Source organism: Budorcas taxicolor, chromosome 2, assembly GCF_023091745.1.
Source record: "Budorcas taxicolor isolate Tak-1 chromosome 2, Takin1.1, whole genome shotgun sequence".
NCBI classification, from domain to species: domain Eukaryota; kingdom Metazoa; phylum Chordata; class Mammalia; order Artiodactyla; family Bovidae; genus Budorcas; species Budorcas taxicolor.
Genome location: NC_068911.1, coordinates 22,958,210 through 22,978,745, shown reverse-complemented (window position 1 = coordinate 22,978,745; position 20,536 = coordinate 22,958,210). Strand labels below are relative to the sequence as shown.

General features: G+C 47.3%; 1 protein-coding gene across 7 annotated transcripts in view; it reads left to right on the top strand.

The window, feature by feature from the left end:
* The first annotated feature begins 1,105 nt into the window (after positions 1-1,105).
* The window catches only part of EEF2K (eukaryotic elongation factor 2 kinase), a 67,941-nt gene continuing 48,510 nt past the window's right edge, over positions 1,106-20,536 (top strand). Inside the window, exons 1-4 of one of the 7 annotated variants that reach the window (XM_052636421.1) lie at positions 1,106-1,315; positions 8,622-8,682; positions 10,134-10,247; positions 18,126-18,441. In XM_052636421.1, the coding sequence (XP_052492381.1) occupies positions 18,202-18,441 (240 nt within the window). In that variant the 5' untranslated portion in view covers positions 1,106-1,315; positions 8,622-8,682; positions 10,134-10,247; positions 18,126-18,201. Of the gene's footprint in view, positions 1,316-3,086; positions 3,127-8,621; positions 8,683-9,973; positions 10,248-12,417; positions 12,542-18,125; positions 18,442-20,536 lie in introns of those variants that run through there. The other 6 variants (XM_052636424.1, XM_052636417.1, XM_052636420.1 and 3 more) reach the window with 6 other exon arrangements.

The following is a 20,536-nucleotide window of genomic DNA, read 5'->3' as shown; positions in this document are numbered from 1 at the left end:
GTGTTTGCCTGGGGCCCCTACCTTGGAAATCTTCTGGGCAAGTGTATCTCTATAAGCCTCAGTTTTATGATCTGTACAATACAGCTACAAAGGTTGACATGAAGATAGTATGAGAAAAAACGCTTGATACATATCACTGTTATTTCTTTTTTTTCTGTGCCCGGTGCAGTGGAAGCCCAGAGTCTGAACCACTGGACAACCAGCGAAGTCTTATTTCTAAATTTAAGAGTTATAAATTCTAAAATTTCACTAGGAAAATAGGAAGATATAATATAAACTTGTTCACAGTGGTTATCATTAGTTTTATTTCCTTTTCTTCGTTATACTTTTCCATATTTATTCGTTCACTTCCCAGGTATTTATTAAGCACTTGCTAGGTGCCAGGCCGGGAAGGATCCCCTGGTGGAGGGCATGACAACCCACTCCTGCATTCTCGCCTGGAGAATCCCATGGACAGAGGAGCATGGCAGGCTACAGTCCATAGGGTCACACAGAGTCACAGACACAACTGAAGCAACTTAGCACGCACGCAGATGCCAAGCCGTGCGCTGAGGACTACAGCAACGTACTATACAAATAATTACACAAATAATTGCCATAGTCATACATACCTAAGTTTTTGCAAAGCAGAGATCAGAAAAAACGCGATTTGAGACGTACAATGAGACCGGATCATTACTGATTTTGGAAAGGATTCGAATACAGGAACTAGACAGGCAGCGGATGGAGAATGGGAGGGTGCGGTACGAGAGGAAGGGGTTAGCTGTCCGCTCTCAAATTACCCGCTGGGCTGGCGCCCCCTTTGCCAGTAGGTGGCCAGGCCCGCCCCAGGCGTTAGATCCGGAAGCTCTGTATTCAGCTGGCTAGTGAGCCGCAGACGCAGCGCCGGGAGGTCCCCGCGGCGGCAGAAGGAGCCCGGGCGGCCACTGGGGGCGGCCACGTGAGCGCCGCGGCCCCGCCCCGGCCCGCCGCCTCCGGCCCCAGCCCCGGCTCTGCCAGTGTGGGGATCCGCCTCCCGCAAGTCGCGCTGCCGCTGCAGCTGCCCCAGCCCGGCTGACGGGCGCCCTCGGAACGCTCCCCTAGCGCCCCGGGATCATTCCAGCGGCTCCGCGCCCCCCTCGCGCCCCGGGACCGTTCCTGCGGCCGCCGCCGCCTCCCCCGAGCGCCGGCCCGCGCGCCCGGCTCGCCGCTCCCCGGCATTTTCGGGGGGCCCGCCCGCCCTGCACCCTGGAGCACCGGGCCACGAGCCTCTGCCAGTTCCTCTGGATCCTCGCGGCCGTGAGCAGCGGCTGCCGCGCCGGGCCGCCCGAGGCAGGTAAGTGGGGCCGCGGTTGGCCAAGGGGGCCGGGATCCGGCGCTGCAAGCCGGCGCGCCCCGGTGCTGCCGGCGTCCGGAGCGCTCAGGGTCCGGTGCTTAAAGCGGGGCTCGAGGCGGAAGGAGAATGTGAGGGTTCAGCTCTTCGGCTTTCACTGCTTGCTTCTGTAAAATGGGAGCGTCCTGCCGATTAACGGCAGAGCCTACTGGGAAAATACTTGGCACTCCTTGGTGTGGGAGAGGCAGCTTGGGGGCCTCCGCCTGGGGCGCCTCGGGGCCCGCAGAGGTGGGGGAGGGCTGCCTTCCTTTCCCCGCGGGGCCCGAAGCCGCATCCCCCACCTGGGCCCCGAACAAGAGGCCCCAGTTCCAGGAACCTCAAGGACAGTGTCGACGCACCCTTGCTGCACTGTTGACTGGGAGAGTTTCGGGTGTTGGCAGGCCCCGTGGGCAAGTGCGCCAAGGGGCCGGGCATCAGTATGCGGAGTGGCGGGGCGGGGGCCTCCCCGGGTGAGTCCCGGCCTAGATCCGCTGCGCGGGCCTCGGGGGTTGCGGGGAACCCGCCCAGCTGCGCCCCGGTGAGACACATGGGCTGCTGGGAGGAGGGTGGCTAGTCTGCAGGAGGGGAAGTTCTGTGGGAGCCTGACTTCTGGGTTCTCGGCCCTGGAAGCTGCTGCCTGGGGGCCGCTCAAACAGGAAATTGTCTACCCCTCTGATTTTACAGAGAAGGAAACTGAGGCCCAGAGTAATCTAACAGCAGGTACTAATGAGCAAGTTGGGCTAAGTGAAGGAATACAGAGCAAGCAGGTGGGAGCTGATAATGCCGTGTGTGTGTGTGTGTGTGTGTGTGTGTGTGTGTGTGTGTGTGTGTGTGTGTGTGTGTGTGTGTGTGTGTGTGTGTGTGTGTGTGTGTCTGTCTGTCTGTCTGTCTGTCTGTCTGTCGTGAGCGGGGGGGGGGGGGGGAGGGGGGGGAGGTCTTGTGGGGGGTCATTGGGGAAGGCTTCCTGGAGGTGGTGATGGAAAGGATGCCTGTGGGAGGAAGTGGGATTTAGAGTTTCCTAGGTGTCCTTCTCCCTGGTCTCCACAGCACCTTTCATTTTTTACTCCAGGCATTTATTCAACAAATACAATAAAGCTGCTGGGATTTCAGGTGTAACAGGATGATTGGAATTGCCATCCCCCCTCCACTCCTATTCTTCAAGAAGGGATGTGAGCTGCTGTCCCAAATTATCTTTTGTAGGGGGTGGGGAGAGAGGAAGTCAGGGTCTGAGGATCCCTTGAAATGATCTGTTTACATATGGTCACTTGTGTACAGTCTGTGATTTGCAGCAGGGTGTGTGTGTGTGTGCGTGCGTGCGTGTGTGCATGTGTGTGTGTGTGCGCTTTGGGTGACAGGACAGTACTTTCTGGCTGACTAAGGATGTATCACTGATACGATCTTTAAACATTTTGAATGTATTATGTGGCAGAGATGGCTGTTGGTCACCATGTCCTCCTCTTCCTGGGATATCATCCTGGTTGCGTTTCGTGGGCTCCTTTATAATTTGTTGGGCCACATGACTAAGTTTTGGCTTGTTGGAATATGAGCAGAAATAGTGTGTGTCTCCCCCAAGGCTGGACCCTAAAAACCTCCCCCATTCTCCTATTTACCAGCAGAGTTGAGAGGACTGTGAGGGCCTGGCAGAGGGCAGAGCCACACCCTGGAAGGAGGCTGGGCACCTGATTGACGGGAGCTCTCCCTTCCACCTCTCTGGTGGTCTGTGACTATCTGCTGAAGAAACTGGGGCTCCAGGAAGCCCTATGAAACATCTGTAGGTATGAGAGGGGCTTCTTGGTTGTGGCTTTCCCCTCGGGGTGATCTGGTGTTCCGCAGGGGAGGATGTCTTTAGGCCCTTTTTCTCACACTGATCAGATTCCCCAAAGAAGTCTGGTCCAGTCTTTGGCAGGGTTGATATCCAGGTGCCAGGACACAGAGAGCAGTGTGGAAGAAAGCTGAGGGTCACCAGCAGAAACTTGGATTTGTTCAGGCTCATTCTCTTAAGATTTACTCTTTCTGGTCTGATTCTTAAAGCTGATTCAGGAAGTGTTGATGACCAGGACCGCATTCAATGTAATAGTGGCTTGCTGGACTGACTTAAAAATAAACATTTTTGTGCTGGGGAGATCAGTTCTGTTGATCAAGAAGCTGCAGACGTAACCCCAGTGAACTGAGAATGTTCTAGAAGAAAGTGGCTATAGTGCTCACTGCAATATAAAAGTGGCTTGGCCCTTCAAGTGTTGCTGAATTATACTCCTGCCACCAAGGCTGATGGGCACAAGAAGCAGGCTTCCAACAAAGGAAGAAGTGAGTCACTAACAGGCTTGATGATAAAGTAGAAGACAGTGTCTTGTTCCCCAAAGACCCAGGGCCGTGGAAAACCCAGAGAAGCATTTCAGATGGCTAGAAAATCAGAGGGCAGACAGTGTTTAGTTCTCCAGCTGGGACACTTTCTAGACCTCGCAAGGATTCCACAGGGAGTGGTAAAAAGGCAGGAGGCTCAACTGAGAACATGTCTCTGGGCCAGTGGTTCTTGAATTTCGGTGCATATCTACACCACCTGGAGGAATTGTTTAAACACGGCTTGCCAGGCCCACCCCCAGAGTTTACTTGAGCAGGACTGGCACGGGGCCCCAGAATTTGCACATGTGACAAGTAAAAGTGGGACCTGCTAGTGGTCCCAGGAATCACAGTTTGAAAGTGGTTTAGGAAGTCAGGGCTGAGCGAAACCCTGGATGGATCTGCACTGGCTGCAAACCCATCTCTCCTGCCTTCTAGCTGCGTGATTAGGGGCAAGTCACTTCACCTCTCTGTTCCTCAGTTTCCTCATCTGTAGGCTGAGGCTAATGGTGCCAGACTCCTGGGGCTCCAGCAATGCTTCCTGGAGGAGGTGACATCTATCTAACCTGAGACCTGAGGGATGAGCAGAACTGGCTAGGGGATGGGTAGGGAGAGCAGGTTAGGGCGTGTGCCAAACAGATGGCACTGTGTGGGTGAGCCCAGGGAGCGGGGAACCCTTGTTCTCCAGGGGGCTGAGCAGGAGCTTTGTGAGTGGTGCTGGAAAGCTGTGACTCTGTTCTGGGCTACGTGTCTCAGGACAGGATTGCAGTGCAAGGGAGGCTGACCAGGGTGCCGAAAACGGGCCTCAGGGATGGGATGGGCCTGATAGCAGCACAAGTTACTTCTGTCCGCATTCCACCGCCTCACATGTAGCCCCCTGGCCTCACCTAGATGCAAAAGGATTTGGGCAGGGGTACGCAAAACACAGTGGACAGCTTGGCTTCTACACCACAGACCAGCTCTCTCACCTCTTCTCCACCTTGCTCACAATGCCCCACTTGGTAGATGAGTGAATTATGCACATGAGGAAGCCAAGTTTCAGAGAGGTTAGCTAATTTGCCCAACGGCACTCAGCTAGTAGTGGCAGAGCCCAGACTTGAACCCAGATCTGTTCATCTCCAAAGCTTGTTGGGCCCAATCCTGGTCTTGGCTGCTTTTTGAGGGCTTCCCCATGATCCAGGCTTTCCCACTCAGGTTTTCCCACATCCTCAGCTGTGTCTCCTGGCTAAGTAACCCCTAGATGCCTTGTAATTGTAACCTGATAGTCCCTCTATTCCTCCATGCCTACAATGCCCATTATATCTGCAGAAATGGCCCACTTTTCTCCAGTTACTCATTCGTTCATGCACCCTGCATTTCTAGGGAACCTCGTGTGTGCCAGACATTGTACTCTGGGCTAGGAGCTAGAAGGACCAAGACACGGCCCCTTTTGTTCCAGACACTCACATGGTCTGGGCACCGAGAGGCTGTATAAACACAGAGTTGCCCTGAGAAATGAGACACGCTGTCTCTCTGGTCTGACCCACCAAGAGTACAGAGTGTCCTGGGAACATGAGAAGGGTGCAGATAATTAAAAATTAAAATTCAGGCCCTCTTGTGCATTTTGTTCATTGACACTATACCTACAATATTGTGCTTTGTATTCTAAAAGGTATATTTTTGGTTTTTAAAACAATCACCTTTGAATCATAATGGCTTCATATGAACGAAGCACAGTGAATGTTTTTATGAGCCTTAGCAGAGTGAATGTTGACTTGTCTTCCTGGGTTCAGCTGTGGGTTGCCGCTCTCATCAGTGAGTAAGCTGATTTCTCTGTCTCTTTCTGGTATGCGTGGAAACGTGTTTTTAAAAGAGGAGAGAGGAGGAAAGGAGGATGGGGACGTCTCCTTGGAATACCACCAGAGTCATTCTAGAGCAGGGTTTCTCAGCCTCAGGACTATTGACAGTTTGGCTGGACAGCTCTTTGTTGTGGGAGCTATCTTGTGACAGCCAGAGGTGTCTCCAGTCATTGCCAAGTGTCCCCTGCCCTACTGTCTAGACTGCATTTGTTTCCTGTTGCTACTGTAACAAATTGCCACAGATTTAGTGGCTTAAAACAACAGATTTCTTTCCTTATGGTTCTGGAGGTGAAAAATTCAAAAGCCAAGGTAGCCAAGTTCAAAAGCAGGGCTATGTTCTGTCTGGAGGCTGCAGGGAAAATCTGTTGCTCTGCCTTTTCCAGCTTCTACAGGCCTCCAGCATGGCATAACTTCCCCTGTCTTCCAGGCCAGCTGCATAGCATCTTCAAATTTTTCTCTATGACTCCTGTTTCATTGTCTCGTCTCTTGCTCTGACTCCTGCCTCCTTTTTATAAAGACTCACTGGATAATCCTGCATAATCTTTCATCTCAAGACCCTTCATTTAGTCATACCTGCCAAGTTGATTTTGCCACATAAGGGAGTATATTTGCAGGCTTTGGAAGTTAGGGTGTGGACATCTTTGTTGAGGGGGGCATTAGTCTGCCCACGACATAGACTTTGGGGTTTCTGGGTGTAATGGAAACCCAGAGAAGTCTTCCTGGAGGGGGTAGAAATTTGAGCTGGATTTTGAAGGGAACAGAAGGATTTGGCAGCAGTTGGGAGAGGCATTCCGGAAAGAGGGTCCTTCAGGTGCCGGGGCCGGGACATGAGGACTTGGTCGTGAATAGTGAGTGGTTCTTGGGTGGGGACATCTGTAAATCAGTCCTTTTACTCTGACATTCTGATATGAGCTGTATTATTTCTTGAGATAGTTTTAATAAATGTTTATTTATGAATACCTACTGTATGCTGTGGATACGGTAGACCCTGACCTGAATTTTTAGCTGGAGGCTTGACTTAGTAACTCCTGATATGACACTTTTGTTACCATCCCCTCCCCCAGCAAATAAATGAAACGCAGCCTGGAAAGGCATTTGATGAGCACTTCAGGCTCCTAGCTGGGGAGCCAGGATTCAAGCTGGGTCCTGTGACTGTAGAATGCAGGGTCTTGGGCACGACACTGAGCTTTGTTTTTTTCCCAACTATTTTAAAATTGAAGTATAGTTGATTTACAGTATTGTATTAGTTTCAAGTGTACAGCGTAGTAATTGAATGTTTTTTTTATAGATTATTGAAAGTTGTTACAAGATAATGGCTATAATTCCCTGTGCTGTAAATGTGTCCTTGTTGTTTGTCTAGTTTATACATAGCAGTCTGGGTCTTTTAACGTGCCTCTCTGTTTTTCCCTGTCCCCACTATGTTTTCTGTGTCTGTGAGTCTGTTTCTGTTTTCCTATAAACATTCATTTGTTATATTTAGATTCCGCAGATAAGTGCTAACATACGGTATCCTCTGACTTGTTCACTAAGCATAATAATATCTACATCCATCCACATTACTGCAAATGGCAGAATTTCGTCCCTTTTTGGGGCTGGGTAATATTCCATTGTGTAATATGTATGGATACATGTGTATGTTTTTATATATGTATAATAGGCTTCCCTGATAGCTCAGTAGTAAAGAATCCACCTGCAATGCAGGAGACCTGGGTTTGATCCCTGAGTGGAAAGATGCCCTGGAGAAGGAAGTGGCAACCCATCCTCTCCACAGAGGAGCCTGGTGGGCTACAGTCCATGGGATCACGAGAACTGGACTTGACTTAGAAACTAAACCAGCACTACACACACACACACACACACACACGCACGCACGCACGCACGCACGCACACGCACACACGCACGCACGTGCACTGCATCTTATTTATCAGTTCACCTGTTGATGGACACAGGTTGCTTCCATATCTTGCCTGTTGTAAATGTTGTAAACAGTGCTGCTATGAATGCTGAACATTGGGTCCTTGTATCTTTTTGAATTGTTTTCTTTTTTTTTTGAATATATACCCAGGAGTGGAATTGCTAGATCCTATTACAGTTCCATTTTAAGCTTTTTGAGGAAGTCTATACTGTATTCCATATTTATACAGTCTATACTGTATTACATATTTACAAATTGGTGATTTTACATTCCCACACAAAAAGTGTACCTTTTCTCCACATCCTTGCCAACATTTTTATTTGTAGGCTTCTTGATGATAGCCATCCTGACAGGTGTGAGGTGGTATCTCATTGTGGGTTTTAAAAAAAAATATTTGTTTATTTATTTGTCTGTGTTGGGTCTTAGTTGTGGCTGGTGAGCTGTGTTACCCTGTGGGATGTGGGATCTTAGTTCTCTGACCAGGGATCAAACCCACGTTCCCTGCATTGGAGGTGGATTCTTATCCACTGGGCCACTGGAAGAGTCCTTCATTGTTGTTTTTATTTGTGTTTCTCCAATGATTGGGCTTCTCAGGTAGCTCAGTGGGTAAAGAATCCGCCTGCAGTGCAGGAGACCTGGCAGACGCGAGTTCGATCCCTGGGTTGAGAACATCCCCTGGAGGAGGGTATAGTAACCCACTCCAGTATTCTTGCCTGGAGAATCCCATGGACAGAGGAGCCTGGTAGGCTACAGTCCATGGGGTTGCAAAGGGTTGGACACCACTGAGTGACTAAGCACACACACACACCAACAATTAGTGATGTTGAGCATCCTATGGGCCTTTTCACCAGCTTTATGAGGTATAATTAACAAATAACAGTTGTACACATTTAAGGTATAAAATGTGATGAATTGATATACATATATTTGTGAAATGGTTACCACAATCAACCTAATTAATGCATCCATAATCTCATATAGTTACCATTTGTTTTATTTTGATTGTGTGTGTGTGTGAGAACAGTTAAGATTTACTCTCTTAAGCAAATTTCAAGTACACAATTCAGTATTATTAGCTATAGTCGCCAGTACACTAGATCTCCAGGCCTTAATTCATCTTATAACTGAAACTTTGTACACTTTGACATTCTCTCTCCATTTCCCCCACCCCACCCGCAGCCCCTGGCGACCACCATTCTACTCTCTGCTTCTCTGAGTTCGGCTTTTACAGACTCCACGTGTAAGTGAGATCATACAATATTTTTGTGTGGCTGGCTTGTTTCAGTTAACATAATGTCCTCCATGTTATTGCAAATGACAGGATTTCCTTCTTTTTTAAGACTGAATAATATCCCATTGTGTACATAATACATGAACTTAGGCAAACTCCAGGAGCTAGTGAGGGACAGGGAGGCCTGACATGCTGCAGTCCGTGGGGCTGCAAAGAGCCAGATACAACTTAGTGACTAAACAACAACAACAAATAGATACGCTACATTTTCTTTACCCATTCATGTGTCAGACACTTAGGCTGTTTCCATATCTTGGCTATCGTGAATAATGCTGCAGTGAACCCGGGAATGCACCAAGGTAAGTTTGTGTGTCTTGTTTGAAGGGAACTGAGAACTCAAGCTAGAGCCCAGGACATCCTTGGAGCAAGCCAGGAGCAGTCTAGGGCAGCCTGGGTCTGCTCATTTTCCCTCCCTGGAGTGGCCCTGTCGGAGATGGGCAGTCATTTCTCTGCCTAGTGTCACCTGTCATTGCCAGAAGGGAGAGTCCACATTGAGAGCTTAGCATGGTGCGTTGGACACCGTAAGCTGTCCACATGTACTTGTCTGTCTTAGGTCAGTAAACATTGTGCATTTTTGTGGCCAGTGGGAGCAAAGGCCTCTTCTGCTTTCTTATCACTCATTTGCAGCATAAAAACCACATCTGTCTTGGGTAAGATGAACTCATGAGAAACCCGTCGTTCCTTCTGGTTAGTGGGATAAGACAGAGAGTTCCTGGATAGAACTATAGATCATCATACTAAGTGAAGTAAGTCAGACAGAGCAAGACAAATATGATATGAAATCACTTATAGGTAGAATCTAAAATAAAGATACAAATGAACTTATTTACAAAACAGAAATAAGCTCACATAGAAAACACACTTACCAAAGAGGAAAGGGAAGGAAGGGATAAATTAGGGATTTAGGATTAACAGATACACACTACTGTTTATAAACTAGCTAAACAACAGGGATTTAGTGTGTAGCACAGGAAACCACATTCAGTATCTTGTGATAACCTATAATAGAAAGGAATCTGAAAAAGAATATATATGTACAACTGAATCACTTTGCTATGTACCTGAAACTAACACGATATTGTAAATCAGCTGTACTCATAATAATTTTAAAAGAGCGAGTTCTTGGCATGGTCTCTAAAGAAAGCAGCAAAAAACCTACCAGTCGGAGTGGCAGAGTGGGGGAGGAAAGTAATGAGGGGAAGTGGAACTACAGTTTGATTTATCACATCAGAAAATCGATAGATAGCAAATAACAGAGAGGACTTCCCTAGTGATCCAGTGGTCAAGAACCTGCCTGCTCAGGCAGGGCACACAGGTGCGATCCCTGGTTGGGGAGAATCCCACATGCCACAGGGTAACTAATCCTGTGCACCACAACCACTGAAGTCCGTGTGCCGTAGAACCTGTGCTCCGCACCCAGAGAAGCCACGCAGTGAGAAGGCCACATGCTGCAACTGGAGAAAGCCCGTGTACAGCGACGAAGACCCAGTGAAGCCAAAAATAAGTAATTAAAAGTAAGAAAAGAAATAACAGAGAAAGCATGTTACTTAGAGAGATGGTGTTATCTACTAAGAGTCACGTCTAGAAAATTGGAAGCGGCTGCCCCTGGAGGTGGGAAGCAGAGCTGCCCGTGTGCTGCTGCACAGGTTGTTCACTCGAGTTGAGCGTACCTAACCTGTGTGCTCACACACAGTGGCCCTCACAGGAAGGGGGTGTCGTTTCTACCCCTGTGCTTTAAGGTGCGTGTGTGTGCTCGGTTATGTCCAATTCTTTGCAACCCCGTGGACGGTAGCCCTTCAGGTTCCTCTTTCTGTGAAATTTTCCAGGCAAGAATACTGGAGTGGATTGCCGTTTCCTTCTCCAGTGTTTTAATGAAAGAGTTTTTAAAATTATGTGTTAATAACATACAGTGACCCTAAGTCCTGGTTGGGTTTTGGACTTTTCTTATTGCAGATGACACAAAATCTATGTGTACTCAGCCAGATTGGCCCCTACATACCCCAAAGGGCAAGGGTTTATTGTGTCGTATAATTCAGAAGTCCAGGCAGGCAGTTTGGCTTCAAGCATGTTTGGATTCACGATCTCAAATGGTATCATCACTATTCATTTTTCTCTGCATGTCTTGTTCTGCTCTTCACCAAATGTCAGCTTCACCAAATGTCAACCAGATGTTCTCTGATGACCTCAGCCCTTGTCTCAGATTAACATGCTGCAGAAAATGATTGATCCTCTCTTCTAGTTGCTCAAGCGAAAGCCCCAGGCTTACCTGGGATTGGGCCATAGTGGTTTGACTTGAGTCACATGCCCATCCCTGAGTCAGTCGCTTTGAACAGTACATGCATGCTGTGATGGGCTTAGCAGGGTCATGTGACATACTCTGTTACCTGGGGCTGAATCCCCAACCCCAACCACATGACCTGAGAGCTGGGGACAAGCAGATCCCCAAACAGAAACAGTTGTATGACATGAGGTGACCCACAAGTCACCCGGCCCACTGTGGTTCAGTTAAGGAGTGGTGAGATCTGCTGTGTTGGGCATATACTAGTGGGTATCCTGGCAGCTCAGCATGGCCCATGTTGGCTCTGGGGTGCTGGCTCCCAGGAGTGGTAGGTGGAAGATTCCAGCTCATTTCTATGGCAGGAAGTCAGCTCCAGGGGGTGAGGGGAGCCCCAGGGCGGGCTGGTGTCACTGTGGCCTGGCCCACAGGACTTGACCTAGGCATTGCAGTCATCATTTCCTCCCCTGTGGCTGCCAGAGAAGCCCTTTATGGCAGGACACAGTGAGCAGTGGTTCGGCGGTCAGAGCCTAAGATAGCCTGCTCCCTGAGGACCCCTGAAGAAGCTTGGCTTGGCTGCTAACCAGGCATCCAGGTCACCAGTCTGGCTGGGACCCAGGACTCGGCCCTGTTTAGTGATGGTAATAAAAATGATGATGGTAATCATAGTCTTAATGCTTGCTCTGTGCCAGCCCTGTATAGTTAGAGGGGTGAGTGCAGCTCTGCATCCCAGGTTAGAGTGAGAAACCTGAGGCTAAGAGGTAAGGTCACACAGCTGGGAAGTGGCAGAGCTGGGACTTGAACTCAGGCCTGACTCAGAGCTCTGCTCAGCTGCCTCGCCATAGAAGTATTTTCCCAGGATGTGTCACGGGCTAGGAAGGAAAGATGTGGATGTCTGAGTGAGGACAGAGGAGAGCTTCTTGAGAATCCTGATGTCTTGGGAACCGAGGTTCTGCTCCTGGTCTCAGTCTCTCTGCTCACACAGAAGCCCTTTGTGGGCCAAACAAAGCCCAGGTTTGATGGAGATTCCTAGGAGGGTAGGTGTTGAAACAGGCATCGTGGGGCTGAGTTATGGGCCAGGGAGGGCTCCTTGCTTGTTTACGGGAATCCAACATCCTCCAGGGGCTCCGTCTTTATGGGCAGATCTGGAAGCAGCTACCACGTTAGGACTCTGGACTGAGACCATAGTTTTCGCAGGCTGACCTCCCCAGGCATCAGTTTGTCATAAGAGATATGGTATGACTTTTTATGACAGGGAAGAGAAGGGGCTCCTGGACCAGATAGAATTAGCAACTTGTAGGAAAAAAAGAAAACTATAATATGTTATGTAAGTTTAGATAGCAAACTCTGAAGATTGTGAGTCCAGGATAATTATGCTCCCCATGATGTAAGATTATGCTGTTCCAGGCTCTCCCTGTTTCATGACTCTGCCATCCTCAGCACATGGCTTCCTTCTCATGGATAAATTTAGTTGCTTGGGCTCCAGACATCATACCTGCATTCCAGCCAGCAGGAAGGAGAGAGAGCAGAAAGGTATACTTCCTCTCTTAAAATTTTTATTTATTTATTTTTAACTTTTTATTTTGTGTTGGGGTATAGCCAATTAACAGTGTTGTGATAGTTTCTCTTAATTTTTTTAAAAAAATATTTATTTATTTATCTGGCTGTGCTGGGTCTTAGTTGTGGCATATGTGATCTGGTTCCCTGATCTAGGCCCTCTGCATTGGGAATGCAGAGTCTTAACCGCCCCCAACCACCAGGCAAGTCTTACTGTGTAGCACAGGGAACTATATTCAATATCCTGTGACAAGAATATGAAAAAGAATTTTTATATATAACTGAATCAGTTTACTGTACAGCAGAAATTAACACAACATTGTAAATCAACTGTACTTGAATAAAATAAAATTTAAAAACCCTTCCCTAAAGTTGCATACAGCCCTTCTGCTCATACCCCCTTTGCCAGAACTTGGTGACATGGTCACCCCTAATTGCAAAGGAATCTGGTAAATGTAGACTTTGTTTTGAGCGGCCACATGCGTGGCTGAAAAGCCATGGTTCTGTTATTATGAAGGAGAGAAGAGCTGTTAGGGGGCAGTTAGCAGGCGTTGCCACAGCTGCCTTAAGAGCAAATTTATGATCACCGAACAGCCTTTTAAAGCAGATCCCCCTCACTCAGTTCTGGAATCCATTATCAAGTGCCTGCCGAGTACAAGGCACTGTGCCAGCCAGGGTCACAGCTGCTTGTCTGCTTTCGTTTCCCAGGAAAAGGTCAGATCGGTGGTGGGACGTGGCCGAGGGCTGGGGTGATGGTCCGAATTCCCCTGTGAACCACCGTGGAACCTCAGTCCGGCTGTTTTCCCACTCAGCTGCCCTCACGGATGGGGGGGTTAGTGAGATGAATTAACGTAGCCCGGGTCGCCAGCAGCACAGCTGGAATTTGCACCCTTGGCAGCCTGGCTTCTGAGCCCGGGCTCTTAACCGCTGGGCTACACTGCCCGGCGGTCTGAAGCTGAAGCTGTGGTTCCGGCCCCTCCCCTGGCGCGGGTGCGGCCCCAGAGGCCAGTGCCCTGGCTGGGTGCAGCCCCAGGCAACCATCTGTCTTGGTCAGCAGGGACCGTGGCCAAGGGCTGACCAGGGCAGAGTAGGCCTTGGAGCTGGGAGTGGCCGAGGGTGGAGAGAAGTGGGCACAGGGCCTGGGGACGATTTTGGTAACAAGCAGGATCAGGTGGCTCTGGCATCGGATCCAGGCACTGACTGTCTTGCCCAGAGGGTCAGAGACAAACTCGGCAGTTGACACCCAGAGCAGCGATTTTCAAACTGAGTTGAGAAATCAGTGTGGGTGGTGCGTTAAGGATAAAGAGTAAAAAAGAAAGAAAAAAGCGAAACAAGAAGAATAGAAAATAGCAGAGTGCATTGTACAGAGTAAAGCTAAGTACAGTTTCCTGCCATTTTAACTTACATTTTGTAGGTATGCACTGGGTTAGAATATAAATTTCTTTCTTGATGACTGTCAAGAAGGTGCTGAAGGGAACTTCCCTGGTGATCCAGTGGTTAAAAATCTGTGTTTCCATGGCAGGGGGCAGAGGTCTGACCCCTCCTCAAGGAACTGAGATCACAGGTGCAGTGCAGTGGAGCTAAAAAATAAATGAATAAAAATATATTTAAGTAAGCATCTTTTTTTTTAAAAAAAAAAGAAAAAGTGCTGAAGCCTCAGGTCAGTAAGCCAGCCTGCTAATGGAAAGAGCTGTTAAGAAGAATTGGAATTACTGACTTGATCTAAAAAATTTTTTTTGTCTTTCACTTATTTATTATTTTATATTGACAGCAAGCCAGCTTTATAAAAAGTTAAAACAGTATAGAGGTGTACAAAATGTTGAAAACTTTCCTCCACCCCCAGCTCCCAGTCCCACTGCCCATCCCAGTGCTGGTAATGCTCTTACGGGCCCTTCAGGGAAGTTTTAACAGAGCTACAAATGTACCTTTTCTTTTAGCACAGATAGGGTCACCAGAATGTAACTGCTCTTCTGCAACTTGCTTTTTAAATTTAATGGTTTTTCTTGTCTATCTTATTTTTTTTTCTTTTTTAACTTTTAGTTTTATTGAAATATAATTCACAAACCTTCCAGCCCACCTATTTACAGTATACAGTTCAGTGGTTTTAAATCTATTTAGAGTAATGCAACCAACACAATCAATTTAGAACATTTCCATCAATTCAAAAGAAACCCTTTTGAGATTGTTCCTCATTTCCTCCCAACTCTCCCCTCTCCTATCCTTGGGCAACCACTCATATACTTTCTTATAGATTTGCCTTTTCTGGAATTTTTCTGTAAATGGAATCATTCAGTTTATCGTCTTTTTTTGAACTGTCTTCTTTCACTTAGTATCATCAGTGCTTCATTCCTTTTCCTGGCCGAATAGGGTTCTGTTGTATAGATAGACCACATTTTATTTATCTGTTCATCAGTTAATGGATATTTCGGTTGTTTTCCCTTTTGGCTATTTTGTATAATACTGCTGTGAAACACATGTCACAAGTTTTTGTTGTGGACCTGTTTTCATTTCTCTTGTGTATATTATACCTTGGAGTATAGTTGCTGGAGGGCTTCCCAGGTGGTGCTCGTGGTAAAGAACCTTCCTGCTGATGCAGGAGACATGAGTTTGATCCCTGGCTCAGGAAGATCCCCTGGAGCAGGGGATGGCAACCCACTCCAGTATTCTTGCCTAGAAAACCCCATGGACAGAGGAGCCTGGCCAGCTGTGATCCATAAGGTTGCAAAGAGTCGTACACAAGCATGAGCAACTTAGCACACAGACATAATTGCTGGAGCAAGTGGTAATTCTGTGTTTTAACTTTTTGAGAAATTGCCAGACTGTTTTCTAAAGTGACTGCAACATTTTACATTCCCATTAACAGTGTATGAGGGTTTCCAGTTTCTCTACATCCTCACCAAAACTTGTCACTTTCCATTAAAAAAAAATTTTTTTATGACTGCACCCTACAGTTTGTGAGATCTCAGTTCCTTGACCAACAATTGATCCCTTGCCCCCTCCAGTGGAAGTGTGGAGGCCTAACCACTGGACTGTCCTACTGCGTGTGACTTTTATTTGTATTTCCCTAATGGCTAATGATGTTGAGCATCTTTTCATGTGTTTATTGGCCTTGTGTATTTTCTTTAGAGAAATGTGCATTCAAATCTTTTGCCCATTTTTATTTGGGTTATTTTTCTTTTTATTGTTAAGTAGTATGAGTCCTGGTGCTTCCCAGGTGGCTCAGTGGTAAAGAATCCGTCTGCATTGCAGGAGACACGAGTTTGATACCTGAGTCGGGAAGCTCCCCTAGAGAAGGAAATGGCAACCTTCTCCAGTATTCTTGTCTGGAAAATTCCATGGGCAAAGGAGCCTGGCAGGCTACAGTCTGTGGAGTTGCAAAGGAGTTGGACAGGGCTTAGCAACTCAACAACAATAGTATGAGTCATAGTCCCATATCAGACATATGATTTCCAAAAATTTTTTTTCTAATATGTGAGTTGTCCCTCCGCTTTCTTGGTGCTGTCCTTTGAAGCACAAACGTTTTTAATTTTGATGATGTCCAATGTATCTATTCTTTTGTTGCTTGTAATTTTAGTATCCTAAGGCTTTGCCTAACTCAGCTTTGCAAAGATTTTCTCCTGTGTTTTCTTCCCAGAGTTTCGGCTTTTGTATTTAAGCCTTTGATCCATTTTGAGTTAATCTGTATAATGTAAGGAAGGAGTTCAGCTTCATCCTTTTGCATGTGTCTGTTCACTTGGTCTGTCACCATTTGTTGAAAAGATTATTCTTGGGACTTCCCTGATGGTCTGGTTGTCAAGACTCTCTGCTTACAATGTAGGGGATTTGGGTTCTACTGCTGATTGGGAAACTAAGATCCCACATGCCACATGGTGTAGCAAAAATGAAAAAAGTCCTAATGGATAGATAATTCTTTCCCCATTGAATTGTCTTAGCACCCCTTTCAAAAATCAATTGGCTGTGAATGTTCATTTCTGGATTCTAAATTCTATTCCGTTGATCTCTGTGTCTGTCGTCTTGCCACTACTAACTGTCTTAATTACTTTAGCTTTAGCTTTGAATTCAGAAAGTATGATTCTTGCAACTTCTATAAGATTCTTTTGATTATTCTGGGCCCCATGAATTTCCGTATGAACTTTAAGACCAGTCCGTTAAATTATTCAACAAAGGCACTGGAATTTTGATAGTGATTGGGTTGAATTTGTAGATCAGTTTGGGGAGTATTTGAAACTTAGCTATGTTATATTTTCTGATCTGTGAACACAGGGTATCTTTACACTTACTTCAGTCTTTTGTTTTTTCATTTCTTCTGACGTGTTTTGTTTTTCACTGTTCAAGTCCTGCACTTCTGTTTGTCAGGATTTTTGGTTTAATTTTTTGGCTGAGTGCCTTCTGGAATCTTGATCAAAACAAACCGTACCTCCTGCCATGGAAGCATGGGGTCCTAACCACTGGACTGCCAGGGAATTCCCTAGCCAAGCTTTTTATTCTTTCTGATGCTATTATAGGTGAAGTTGTTTTCTTAATTTCATTTTTGAGTTTTTATTGCTAGTGCCTAGAAATACTGTTGATTTTTGTATCCTACAGTGTTGCTAAACTCTTTCTTGACAGTCTTTGGACGTCTTTGTATATCTAGATTCCTTTTTCTTGGTATCAGTCACATAGTATTCCATGGTGTAGAAAAACTGTAGTTTATGTAACAGGCCTCCATTGATGGTCACTGTGGGCTCTTCCCTCTTTTTGCTGTTACTGATTATGCTACAGAGAACACTTTTTCAGACCACTCATCCATTCCGGGGACATGTGCTGAGGGCCTGCTCTCTGCCAGGCACTATTTAAGGCACCAGGGCTACAGATGATAAAGAAGTAAATGAGAGGATTTCAGCTTGGGGAAATCTCTGTGAAGAAAACAGAACAGGGTGACGTGCTAAGGAGTGACTGGATGTGCGTTTGAGAGGGATTCTTTGAGTTAAATCAGAGAAGATTTCTCTGGAAAGGTGACTTTTGAACTGAGATCCAAATGATGAGAAAGACCCACTGTGGGGAGATTGGGAAGGTTTTCCAGGCACAGGGGACAGCAAGTACCCAGGCCCTGAAGTGGGAATGGGTGCCCAGTACTCACAGAACACAAAGAAAAAGCCCGTGGGCTGGGAGAGCCGTCAAGGCCAGAGGGGAAGTGGACAGGGGCCAGCCTAACACAGGCGTTGTAGCCTTAAAAGGCATTTGGGTTTTGTTAAGAATGTGAAGAGAAGCTGCCGCAGGGTGTTAGGCAGAAAAATGGTTTGATGTAATTTATGTTCTGAAAAGATCAGCCTTGTGACTTAAGAAGCATTTATTTTCTGTTTGAAGCTCTGAGCGCTTCAGAGTAGAATTACTGGGTGGAGGGGTGTGTGTACCTTTAACATGTTCCTCGCTGCTGCCTGCCAAGTGTCTCCCCTGCTAGCTGTCCTTTTCTGTCTGAGGGTGACGGCTCCTTTTGTGCCAGTGGTATTTGGGGTGAGGTGCCCAGCCGCCTCTCAGCCCCTGGGCCCCAGCACCCCCCTTTCTCTTGCCTCTCTCACAGGACTCTCTCCTCTGCATCTGCCCCGTAACTCTGGCTGTGCCGCCCGGCCCTCGGGTAAGACGGGCACCCCAGGACCATGGCCGAGGAAGACCTCATCTTCCGCCTGGAAGGCGTGGATGGCGGCCCAGCCTCCCGGGCTGGTGATTCAGACACAGACAGCGACGATGATGAGGAGGGTTACTTCATCTGCTCCATCACCGATGACCCCGGGGCACACCAGAATGTCAACTTCAAGGTTAATAACTGCCACAGCAACCTAGCAAAAAGCGAGCGCTACGGCTCCAGTGGGTCCCCAGCCGGCTCCTTCCATTTCAAGGTGAGTGGTCACTGGTGCCACCCTGGGGAGTTGAGGTCGCTGGCTGAGGTCGTTTCCAGACTCTTGCCAATGCTCTAAATTCTAGATCTGAGGCAGTGTCTATTAAGTGGGAAGATTTCAATACAAGTTTTTTGTTTGTTTCAATCCTTGAATCATTGTTTCAATACGAGTTTCATTCCTTTCCAGCAAACAGTGTTTTACCAATATCTGCATTGGGCCCACTAGTGTGGGTTGTGGGAACCTTGGCCAGTTTTTTTAAGACCCAGAATAGAACAGAGTAGAAAATATTGGAGAGGGAAGAAGGAGGGAAAAAAATATCAGCTCTGACAGTCGTGATAATATTTTAGGGACATGTACACATGCCTTTACACACACATATGCAGTGACCAAACTGGTTGTTGATAACCAGGTTCTCGTGACATAAGGGATGTTAAGTATTTTTATTTCCTCCGTGTGTGTGTGTATGTGGGTCCAGAGATAGGGGGTAAAATGTAGTTTTTTATGTTGGTTGTGGTCAAAAGAGCCTCTGCTTAGGGTTGGACATCCTAAGCAGAGGATGGATTGGATCCATAGGTTGGATTGAGGAATAGGGTGCTTATTTTATTAGGAATTTGTGTTCATACCCTGGCAAAGCTGGTTATAGAGATGAAGGAGAAAGGCAAACATTGTTGGACTTTTGTATAGTAACTGGTGGTGAAAAAGTTAAAAATACAATACTGTTATCCTTTTTTAATCCTCGCAAACAATAAGTATCAGTTTGTACTGTGAGCAGAAGGCCTGTTACCACTTTGGGATTTGAAATTGGAGTCACTCTTCTCTAATTGCAGAATTAATCTGTTTTTAGAAAATTAATGGTCTTAGTTCTCAGACAGTTGGATACTTTTTCCTTTCAGGCCAGAGTTCTAGCTTAAGTCTCTCAGGAGCAGTCAGCTCCAGAAATAGGCCTGTGGGTCCCCTCTGAGGTTGGGGGGGCCCCTGAAGGGTCAGGTTGCGGCTTGCCCTGCCTTCTTGTCCTAAGGCAGCTTCTGAAACACACACTCCACCCGCAGAGGGCTGCGTGGGAAGACAGGAGAGCAGCTTGGCCCCTGGTCTGTTCGCGTGAGTCAGGGAGGCACACGGAAACCCTCATCCCTGCAGCTCCTGTACCCTGTGCAAGGGAATCCAGGTGCCAGAGGGGCCTAGAGGCGTCAGGGCTTGTGAAGCAGAAACCAGCTCATGCTAGCTCAAGGGGGAAAAGAGGAAATCTGTTCTAACAGTCAAGAAGTGTTTCTTGAGACCGAGGGGCAGAAGTGATGTCTGGTCTCTGAGAACAGATCCAGGAGCCTGGAAGGCCACAGGACTGCCTCTCTGGCTCCTTCCTCCATCTCCTTGTCTATTCTTGATTCTTCTCTGCCCCTCAGTCTACATGGTGGGAAAATGGATCCCCAAGGGTCCCTTTATTACAGACAGAGCCACATGTAAAGATGGATTTGACCCTCTTCCATCCCAGCTGCAAGAGGAGAAAACCTGTTCGGTCCGGCCTGAGTCAGGCGTCCACTGTCTCTGGTCCATTCACCTCTGGCCCAGGGCACAGGGTGGGGATCGCAAAACAGGGGGCTGCTTCCAGAGAAGCAGGATCCTGGTGGCCTCCTAGTGGGGCAGACCCCTCAGAAGGGCTCTGCCCTCAGTAGCTGCCTGTGGGCCCAAGAGCTGGAGGGTCTCAGACAGTGTGACCCCAAAATGCAGTCTGGTGAATCCTTTAAAGGAAACACAGGTGAGTGATCCAGCAAATCCAGACCTATTTGTCTATAGGTCTGGCTTAGGAAGGAAGCTTCATGAGGGCAGGATCCTGTGGCCTGCTCATCACTCATCCCTAGTGCTGTGCCCTTAGTAGGTGCTTCATTTGGAATCAGTGAAGAGATGGATGAGTGCTAAACTCACTTTACTGTGGGTGCTGTCTCATCAGAGGACAGATAGATGGTATTTACATAAAACAGAAATCTCTGTGGGCCATTTGACAATCATTATTAAAGTAAAAAGTATTTCTATGTCAGAGTTATAGTAAACAGAGACTATTAGTTTCAGGTGGGGACAATTGTTTATTTGGTGGGACTGT